Source organism: Notothenia rossii, assembly GCF_949606895.1.
Source record: "Notothenia rossii genome assembly, chromosome: 2".
NCBI classification, from domain to species: Eukaryota; Metazoa; Chordata; class Actinopteri; order Perciformes; family Nototheniidae; genus Notothenia; species Notothenia rossii.
This window is the reverse complement of record NC_136904.1, coordinates 21,166,677-21,177,415: the sequence shown is the minus strand read 5'-3', so window position 1 is coordinate 21,177,415 and position 10,739 is coordinate 21,166,677. Positions and strand designations below refer to the sequence as shown.

Sequence of the window (10,739 nt, the reverse complement as noted above, 5' to 3'; positions counted from 1 at the left end):
TGCATTGAAGACCTTCCATAATTCTTAAATGTAAAAAGTTTTAAACACTGCTGCTACAGCTGGCCACCCAGCTAAACTCAGCAACTGGGGGAGAAGGCCATGTGTAAGAGATGTTACCAAGAACCTGGTGGTTACTATGGTTGACCCTGTGTGGAGATAAGAGTCTTCCAGAAGGACTGCAACTCTCCACCGATCTTGGTTAATGTCAAAGTGGTCAGATGGAAGCTTCTCTTAAGACAAAAGAGACATGATGACAGTCCACCAACTGTACCCTCCAACCCGACTGCGACTGAAAAGACCTGCGGAGAAGACTGGCAGAAAATCCACAGATCCAGGTGTGTTGTCACGTTATCCCCGAGCCGACTCGAGGCTGTTATCACCGGCAATAGTGCTTTAAGTACATACTTAGGTTTAATGTACATCCAATAATATACAGTGTATCAGGGTTATGTGTATTTGTTTGTACTACACCGGTATTTAGTGAAGATTAATGAGGAAGAAATTAAGCATTAGGCTGCAACATAACACAATGTGTAAAAGTAAATGGTCTGTTTCCATGATCATTTGATACAACACACATTATTTACATCACTTTATTTTAATATTTGACAACGCTATCCTTTTGGACTCCATACTCACTTGCATAAAACAAACCAAAACTAGGATTTGAATTATAAAAAAAACACTTCCTTCAACCTATTTAATCCTTAAATCTCATGGTGAGAAAAGGACAGATGTGTGAAGTCTAATCAGCCGCATATTCAACAAAACAAACCTTTAGCCTATTTGTAGTTTCATCATAACACCGGTACAAAGGGTTAGCTCGGACAAAGTAGAATAATCACACCTAAGATCAACTTTTATTAGTACAGTATGACGAGTTACCAACAACTAGCAGTTGCTTTATAATTTGCAGATTTGAAATAACAAATCCTCAAGTATTACTTTAATCCAAAACTGTATATGCAACAGTATAGATGCATAAAACCTACTGTAGCACATACAGTATGTATATTTTTGCAATTCAGAGAGCTTTTCTAAAATATCCGTAGTTTAGGCTAGTAAGAGACATTTAAATAGAACTGATTTGAGTGCTCCGATGACCTAATATGGCTGTGCAGCAAACACATTACAGAAAAAAAGTCCTACCAAAAGAAATGTATTTGGTGTGTTTTAGGGTCAGCTAGAAAACAGGTGTATTTGAAACACGACATATGCATGGGAACGTTGATGGTTTCCCTTTCAGGCATATAAAGCTTCAAAGTAAGGGATCAATACCAGGTTTTATACAATTCCCCTGGTGACCCCACAAAATGAAGCATTTGAACAATTCTGATACATTCACTTTAATATCAGACCAACTGTGGATTTGCGTCCTCGTCTCTGTCTTTACGGGGAGGTGGGGGAGGTTGGTCCTCTCCCGTGTCTTGTTTGTCCCTCTCGGCCTCCAACCAGTTCTGTGGGGCGATCAGCTTCTTGGGCCCATGGGGGTGTGGCCCCAGCAACGCCTCAATGTCCTCGTAGTTCACCACCTCTCTATCTATCAGCGCGTTGGCCAACTGGAACCGAAAAAAGAAAAAAAAAGAAAAGTTTAGAACTTAAAACAAACCAAAGGTAATACAGGCGAGGCTCAGTGGTATGAAAAAGCTACAATCTAAATAACATTTATGATCAAAGAAGGGATAAACTGACCAGTGCCAGCTTGTCTCTGTTGTCCAGTAGGATCTTCTCGGTGTGCCTGTAAGCACGCGCTATCAAGGTCTTAGCCTCCTGTGAAGAACAAGTGATTTAAATGGATTTATTAAATAATGGCATGGAGCAACATTCACTTTGTCCTTGGAAAATGAACAGGGAGATGAGAAGCAGTTATATTTCAAATCAACTGATACAAATATCAGTCAAAACTAACTTGAACTCCCTATGTGTGTGCTAATGTGGGCTAACGGAGATATAATCAATCTGTATAACCCACATGATCCATCTGCTGCTGCAGGCCCTGGCTGAAGGGTCTGCGTCCGACGCCGTTTTGCTGCTCTGTCTCGGGGAATGAGACCTGGCCAACGCTGTCACACATGCCGTACTGCTTCACCATAGAGTAGGCCACACGGGTCACCTTACGCAAGTCATCCTGAGCTCCTGGGGACAAAGCGAGGGTAATTCAATCCCTGTTAGTGCACAGTATAGGACAGTCTTTATATTTAGATGTTTAGCAGTTTACTTTTGGATACTCGGCCACCATTTCTAATCAGAGTTGAGCGTTAATTGTCGTGGCAAGCTGTGATCACAGTGGATATACAATAGATGGAGAGTACCTGTTGTAACTTTGTTAAAAGTGATGGCCTCAGCAGCTCGTCCTCCCAGAGCCATGCACATCCGCTCAAACAGCTGCTCCTTTGTGAACAGGTACTGGTCGCGAGGTAAGATCTGGGCGAATCCCAAGGCGGCATTAGTACGCGGAGCAATGGACACCTAAAAAAAAAAAGATGATGGAGAATCCTGCATTCTGCCAGTCAAACTATAACAATCTACATTGTTAATTAGTGCTGGACTTTAAGTCCACAAATCCTAAACGATGCCCAGAGTCATCCTCTCAACCTCGAGATAATACACATCAATTTATTTCTCAGAACCACTTGTGTTAATAAAGTATGGCAATGACTGATTTACAAGAGATTTTTTTTATAAAGATAAAGCCATCAATTAAGTCACATTTTGAAACGGGCCAAAAAAGTATTCACTAAATCAGGGAGCAGACGTGCCTTACCTTCATGACTGCCTCTGTGTGCTCAAGAAGCCATCCCACTAAAGCATGTCCAGACTCATGGAAGGCAACAATCCTCTGCTCCTCTTTAGACAGGATCTTATTCTTCTTTACACTCCCTGAAAACACACACTGTCAGATTTAGCCAAAGTGGCAGGTGACATTTATTTTAATGTACTTCCATAATTCAGTGTTTGCATCATTGTACCTGCTAATACTCTCTCCACTGCATACTCAAAGTTAAAGGTATCGATGGACTTGTGCCCTTCCCTGGCAGCATGCAGGGCGGCTTCGTTACAGATGTTTGCAATGTCTGCGCCTGTAGAGACAAAGTGAGTAGGAAACAACCATATGATCACCATTATGGGAATGACAGTTCAGTAAACATCACCAGTGTTTGGTTGTGACGGTTCATGGTTGTTGATCACATGCTTTATTCATAGAGGCTGGTCATTACTTTATTAGGGTCACAGATGTTTATGATTTACACAAAAACAAAACAGTAAATATATGTGTTTACCACTGAAGCCTGGGGTGAGCTCAGCTAGACGCAGAGAGTAGGTATCCGGGGGCTGGGTCAGCTTCAAGATCTTAAGATGTTGCTCAAAGACCTCCCTCCTCTCCTGAGAAAGGACAATAAATATGAAACAAATTAGATTTAACTGACAAAGTCTGTCTTAACCTCCTACACAATTACCACGGTTTATCTGTCCATATGTTTGTTTGCTTGATAATGTGAGATGGCTTTACAGGATACCAGGAAGCAGCTCCAAAAGGTGTCATGCTTTAAAATAGTGACAACATGAAATGTGTTAATATGTTTAAACTGATAAGGTATATTCTTAAGACTACCTGCAGTGTGGGCAGATCTATAAAGATGTGCCTGTCCAGTCTGCCGGGTCTCATGAGAGCATTGTCCAAGACATCTGCTCTGTTGGTGGAAGCAAGGACAATGACGTGGTCTGTTGTTCCCATTCCTGAAAAAAAAAGAAGGAAGAAATGTGCCATTGTTCTGAAAGAAAAGTCCACGTCTGTTGACAACAATCTTCTCTGAAATCCCAGGTTTTATACACACCATCCATCTCTACCAGCAGCTGGTTGAGAGTCTGCTCCTCTTCAGTATTGGAGAAACCCGACGTGTTGGTGGAGCGCTTCTTTCCCACAGCATCGATCTCATCGATGTAGACGATGCATGGCGCTCGGCCTCGAGCCTCCTTGAACAGACTCCTCACCCTAGCAGCACCCAGGCCTACACACAAACATACAATTATAAACTCAAAACTGAAGACAAACCGATAGCATCTAATTTGGTTCAAGCTATTACCTTCTGACACAAATACTGAGGAGTGATCCCTCAAATTAAATCACATTTTTTTACCAATAATTGGATATCACCGACACAATTTTGGAGAGGATATTTAAACCTACAACAAATCATTAGTCATGTGATGGCAATCCTTAAACACATCAAGAGAAGTGTCATTACAGAATGACCCTGCATTGAAACACAGGAACAGACATTTAATCTATATCACAGTATTACCATAACTATCATTATCTACTGTTGTATTGAATATCAGCATTATTTTTATGTTGACCTGCTCCATGCCATAATGTCTGCTGATGCTGACTTTACAAACCTCCAATGACCTCCACGAACTCAGAGCCTGCCATAGCCAGAAAGGGGACCTGGGCCTCGGTGGCTACAGCCTTGGCCAGGAGGGTCTTTCCACAACCTGGGGGCCCCAGCAGTAAGGCACCCTTGGGAACCTTGGCTCCCAATACAAGGTATCGTTCTGGATTCTGACAAATCCAATGTGGTAAGTTAAAATTAAAGTTGTTATAGTTATTTGTGAAAAAACACACTTTAAGTACCGTAGTAGATATTCTAACAAAGTTTGATGTGTGATTTTCTACCTAACATTAAAAAACAGGGTAAAAGTACAATGTAAAACCAAAGTATATGACTGTGGGTCTGGTGTGTTACCTTGAGGTAGTCGACAAATTCCTTTACTTCCATCTTAGCCTCGTGCATGCCCGCCACATCCTTGAAGCTCACACCTTTACCGGACTTGCCGTCCACAATGGTGAACTTGGCCATCTTCAGTTGATTCTGTTAAGTCGAATGTGACATGAAATTAATACACTTGTTAAAAAAAATGAGAAAAATCAGTGGAACCAACAAAGAACCCTATATGTACACTAGCATTAGTTTCACTCACAAAAGCACTGAAGCCACCTTCTCTGCCCCCAATGCCAGCTAGTCGGAAGATATACCAGAGAATAGCTACACCAATAGCAGCCATCCCTAGAGCATAGACTGCACTGTAAAGAAGAGGGATGAAAAAACAGGAGATTACTTATTTAATCGGAATTTACGGATTAAGAACACATTTTAAATGTGATTTTGTGCAAATTTGAGCAGTTTACTGTTAAACTAGAAGTACCTTATGAAGACATTACAGTTCGTAACGACAAATACTGTAATGTCAGAACCTATTGGCTCTTTATGAAACTAGTTGTACTGTGTTTGTAGATGGCATAGATAAAGATGGAACTGCTCAATTTATAACACAAATCATTTTGAGAAAGGTCATGTTCTTACTTGCGGAAGAATCCGGTGCGTTTGTAGGACACCTGTATCCTATCCTTAGCGTCAATATTCAGCTCTTCTTCAGCAGCTCTCAGCTTCTCCTCAAATTTGTCAATGTTGGCAACCTGCATTCTGTACATGAGGGCCAGCCTCTGCTTTCCAAAAATAACTGCTCCGGGATGAAGGTAGATTTCTACAATGTCACTCTCAGGAGAGACCTGCACACGGGACACCTCTCCTTTGGCCAACATCTCATGGACAAAGTCGTTCCAAGAGATGTTGCCACCGCTGGTATTGATGGAGTTCAGCAAGCTCATGACGAGCGCAATGATGAAGAGGGTCCGCAGCCGGTCCCTGTACATCTGGCGTTCCTGGTCTTTGCGCTTTTTCTCCTCTGAAAGGTGATACAGATTGTGGAGAAAGATAATAAAAAGGTTTAAAGACAGATTCAAAGATCAGACAGATGATGTTCAATTATTAACTGGCCATGTGCCAGTAATAGCCATTGATCACTTACCTTCATCTTCCACTGGAGTTTTTTCCTTTGGTCCACTGCCTTTATTTTTCTCTTGTTTAGATTGAGATGTACTAAAGAAGTTTATAGACCCTGAAATCAAAATGTTTTCCATCATCAATAGCTATAAGAAAAAAAGGTAAAATGATATGATATCATAATTTTAAGAAAGACAAAACTCATTGTTTACCTAATAGATTTACCAAACCAACAGGGTTCCTCAGCAGGTTGTTTCTGATTAACTCTTTGCTAAGTCCCACCATGCCAGGACCCAAGGGTCTGTGGAGGAGGCTCTGTAGTGGGAACAATGAAGTGCCAAATGATCAGAACAAAAAGGCCATAGAGAAAGTTTAAAAGGTGTACTTTGCCCATGCATTAAAACCTCTTCACAATACATTGAAATTACAACAGAGGAGAAGCAACATACATGAATCTAAATTGAAATTAAAAGACTTGCACAGTAGAAAAGATACTCTCAGTTCATTAAAGGTCACCTATTATGCAAAATCCCCTTTTTCATGTATTTTATACATAATCATGCGTCCCCTCTGTAAAGAGATTCTGAACATTTCAGGAAAAAAGATTCCCTCACTTTTTGTCCTGATCCATTTATATAAAAACCTGTCTGAAAATGAGATGATCAGATTTTGGCCACTTTATGATGTCATAACGATTTTGTGGCTTGTGTAACCATTAGCCAATCAGCAACCAAGGTAACACCCGCCCACCCCCAATCTCCTCCTAGAGTACCATTGTGTTCTTTTTAACCAGATATCTCTCAGAGGGGCGTGGGGAGTGGCTCCTTATTTTCATCTAAAGTAACAGACAGAGAATCAGCACTTTTGAAACAGGGCTTTAACAGAGGGGATTATGGGATGCTGCAATGCATTATCTGTTGGGTATTTCGAGCCAAACACTTCAGAGACATGTTTTGTAAATGGGCCATTCTACCGAATTGGTGCAAAGTCAGGTTGAAACAGTTTTGAAATTGTTTATGTTTTTCCCCCAAAACGTTGTCCATATATATTTTCTACCTTATCTAAATTACGCATATCTAGTAAAAGAACCGTACATTTTTATATCGTATTTTCAGACTGTATTGGAATGTTCTTCCTGTACCAAGAATGGTCACTACCGAAACATAGTACATACACTGTAGTAAAAAAAGTATTATATTAACCTGTTAAGATTGTTTTACCTTCCCTTCTCTAAATAGTATTTTAACAAATATTTCTTGAGGGTTTTCACCATTAAATCAATGCAATTTCATTTTTAATACAATTTCAAAGTTCAATTTCTAAAAATCATAATGCAAACTGTCTTTGTAAAAATGCATAATACTGATCATATTGATTCCAGAGTTGATGATTGTTGAAATACATTAAACCAATTAGTATCATATCCTTTTAGTTGATAAGTCAATATACTTAATTTTTTACAAAACATCCAGTGTTTCGGTAGTGACTACAGTATTTTGTTCTCAAGGTTGTATCGTATTCCCTCAACCTTATTGCTTAATCTTAACTCATAACATGCCTTATGTTGAAGTGTGAATGTTTGAAGCTACTGACCCAGAATCAGCACTTTATTAACAGGCTGAAATAGAGGGGGATGAGGCTACAATGGGTGATCTGTTTGGTATTCTGAGCAAAACACTTCATAGACATGTTTTTTATATATCTGAGACCTATAATATATGCCTACAAATAGTATAATAAGAGAACTTTAAAGTAACACACTGATTTTCAGACTTTAAAAAACACATTTATTTCAAAATGATGGGATTTACCTGCTTACCATTCCATTGTGTCACTACCGAAACGATCATGTCAATTACCGAAACTTAACCATATGTTTCGGTAGTGAATGTTTCGGTAGTGACGATTCTAGCTAAAATTGAGCATAACTAAAGCATGCTAGCAAGTACATGCCTAGCATACACATATATTACACAATACTTTGCATGATAAAACTCCGAAAAAGTTTACTTAATTGAAGATAATATGTGTTCGGTAGTGACAATTCTTAAGGTTACACGCCGATTTTCAAATTTTGGAACAGATTTATTTCAAAAGTATGGGATATAGCTACTTGCCATTCAGCAATGAGGGATAGGGATGCAGTGTCACTGCCTAGTCAAACATGCAGGGGTGTGGCTAAAAACCAGGCTCAGCCATTGGACTAAATAAAACCCCTTGTGTTTCGGTAGTGACATGAAAACATGATTTTTTTAGTATAGTTTTTTTATTAAAAAATTAAACCCACAATAAATCTAAATATTCCAACTTCAGTTTGAATGTAATCATAAAGATATTCAAAATACACCATTGAACACAAATAAAATAAAAATGTTTTAAGTGTTATTTACAGAAATTGAAATGTAGATGTCAGTGTTGGGGACTTACTTCCCAATAGAAAGTACCCTATAAATGATGTTTTTGTATATTAAGCTTATAACTATATAATTGAATGCCTTATGTTTAAATAGACCATAACACATTCCTAGTAAATATCTATGTCTGAATACTTAAAGGTGGGGTAGGTAAGTTTGAGAAACCGGCTCGAGATACACTTTTTGTTATATTCCATGGAATGCTCTTAACATCCCGATAGCAATGAATATCTTAAGTGCTTTGACCAAAAAATCCATAAAAATATATTTCATCTGTGGAAGTCGTACTGTAAAAAGCACGACCAATCATTTTAGCCGGCCCGGCTAAAATAACTGGATGGCCTACCTGCCTGTCAGCCTTCCATCTGTGCACAAACTTAACTCGTGCCCTCATTGGTCATGTGCGCGTTCGTGTGTGTTGGAGGAGAGGCTCTGTAAGGAAGTGGCAGATTTTTTCCGGCTGTGTATTTTCCAATTCTAGCGCACTCGAGCTGGTTTCTCCAAAATTACCTACCCCACCTTTAATTGTTTTGTTAAATTGTTTTTCTTGTTGTGGGACCGCACTTTGCACTAATTCGGTAGAATGCCCCATATATCTGAGACCTATAGTATATTCATGAAAAACAGCATAATAGGGGACCTTTAAAATAAGTGTGGCTACAGACTGAGAAACATACTTGGAATTAGATTCATTGTAGCCAATAATCTTATTTAAAGCACAGGGAGACAGCAACAATAGATATTGTTAATACAAATCACTAACAATTGTATTTTTAAAATTCTGCTAAAGAATGCAGAATCGTGTTAATTTCTCTCCATAGTGAACATTCAAGGTGAAGATTCTCAATAAGGGCTACCTGTTCCAATCATCTGATGAGCGTTATTGGTTTGTCTCTCCACATTGTATTCACATCAACATGTTACCAGTTACACAAGCAAACATATTGAGAAGTGTTATTGACTTACCTGAATGAGTTTCTGTGGTTCACTTGTAAGTGTCCGATTCGATTTTGAAAGAAGTACCTTTCTGACATTAGCACACCTGAGCAGCACATTTTGAACACTATTGCTGGATGAAGGCTTGTGTGATAGTAGGTGAGAGTTTCGCCTTGACAGTGTCCACAATAACCCTGTACTGTATTTTCTACAAAAACCACTACGATGCTGCAACAGCAACGCCGACATTTTATCCCTGGAAGTTGTTTATTATCTGAAAAATGTCAATGCCATAGCCTCTCGTTTTCTATAAAGCTCAATTTGTGAGTGAACACATTTATTTACCCTCTGTTAAATCCGTTTAGCGCTAGCTTGCTAGGTTATCCAACAGTGCAGCCGAGCAAAGATGTCAGCTCCATATCAACACTGCAACCATCCTCTCCGGACTTCCTGTGGACGGAAAATAAATAAATAAAAAACATGTATTTACAGTTAATTCAATTATTTTTGCTGTACCTAAGTACCAATTGTGTAAGGATTATGTTTAATATGTGCTGAATATTTAATAACTATAGCCTTTCCAAAAATGTTTGCCTCGAACTTTAAACTCCAACCTTTCTTGTTGTTCTTCAAGGACCTTCCCGCTGCGCAGACCTTTACGCAGAGGTTGTGCAACTCCAGTCTCACGTAATATTTCAGTTAGTTGGTTAACTTTACCTACATTTCTACTGTTTTAAAATTATGCCCACATTTTTTAAGATAATATTGACTCTGTGCAATGTAGCGATGTTAAATCTGCATTTATACCCCACAAGTGGACGCATAGGCTACTGACTACGCAACCAAGATATATGCCTATTTAGTTTGAGTTTATACATTTAGTACACAATATAGAGCCACCTTGGGTCCAGGGTTTGTCTCGTGTTGTATAACATGTGTTATTGGATAATGATATCCGTGTCTAATGTTATTAAGAAAGTACAAATACGCATAAAACACAGCAGACCACAAATGTAATGTAACAACTCCCTTCTTCAAATCACACAAGCACATAAATACACATAATAAAACACAAACATACAATGACCTGTGTGGGACACATATTTTATACAACCATACCAAATATATATTTAAAAGAGAGTAAACTAAAATAAATAAATATAAAAACAAACAAAACAGAAATATCCTTTTTATTATCTGTCAAGAAAATAGAAGGACAAACTATTAGTGATTACAATTGTATTTCTCCCCATCAAATTATTGTGTGATCAGTTCAGAATATTCTCTGAAACCCTTAAAAACAGGTAGTCCATGAAATACTAAACGTAGGTAGACACTACAGCAATATTCCAGCAGAGGGCGCTTTTAGTCAATTGAGTAAATTCTGGATTCAGCATTCTTTAGCACAAATAATAATACAGACATTGCTAAATGCTGTCAGTTGTGAAACGAAACGTATCCAAGTGGTTACATAGTTTGAGATCATGGAACAAGTGCCAAGTAGGGTCAATTATCTGCTGTTTTATTTGAAAGAAAAACACCT

The 10,739-nt window shown here is 38.7% G+C and overlaps 1 protein-coding gene across 2 annotated transcripts; it reads right to left on the bottom strand.

The window, feature by feature from the left end:
• Positions 1-577: 577 nt before the first annotated feature.
• On the bottom strand, positions 578-9,716 carry spg7 (SPG7 matrix AAA peptidase subunit, paraplegin). 2 transcript variants are annotated; one of them, XM_079664061.1, is made up of 16 exons: positions 9,227-9,716; positions 6,059-6,161; positions 5,872-5,961; positions 5,367-5,748; positions 4,984-5,086; positions 4,749-4,874; positions 4,402-4,564; positions 3,837-4,010; positions 3,614-3,738; positions 3,282-3,384; positions 2,970-3,080; positions 2,765-2,880; positions 2,313-2,469; positions 1,973-2,136; positions 1,693-1,770; positions 578-1,559 (listed from the first exon to the last, which is right to left on the bottom strand). In XM_079664061.1, the coding sequence occupies exons 1-16, from the start codon at positions 9,443-9,445 to the stop codon at positions 1,353-1,355; spliced, it is 2,421 nt and encodes an 806-aa protein (XP_079520187.1). In that variant the 5' UTR covers positions 9,446-9,716; the 3' UTR covers positions 578-1,352. The 2 variants fall into 2 exon arrangements, with proteins under 2 accessions (XP_079520187.1, XP_079520188.1); XM_079664062.1 differs by having other exon boundaries at positions 9,542-9,596.
• Positions 9,717-10,739: the final 1,023 nt, after the last annotated feature.

Coding starts and splice junctions, on each gene's coding strand:
- spg7 (XM_079664061.1), bottom strand. CDS start 9,445: ATGTCGGCGTTGCTGTTGCAGCATCGTAGTGGTTTTTGTAGAAAATAC. Junction 4,875..4,983: donor AAGGTGGCTTCAGTGCTTTT/GTGAGTGAAACT, acceptor TCGACTTAACAG/AATCAACTGAAGATGGCCAA. Junction 1,771..1,972: donor TGCAGCAGCAGATGGATCAT/GTGGGTTATACA, acceptor TGTTCTTCACAG/GAGGCTAAGACCTTGATAGC.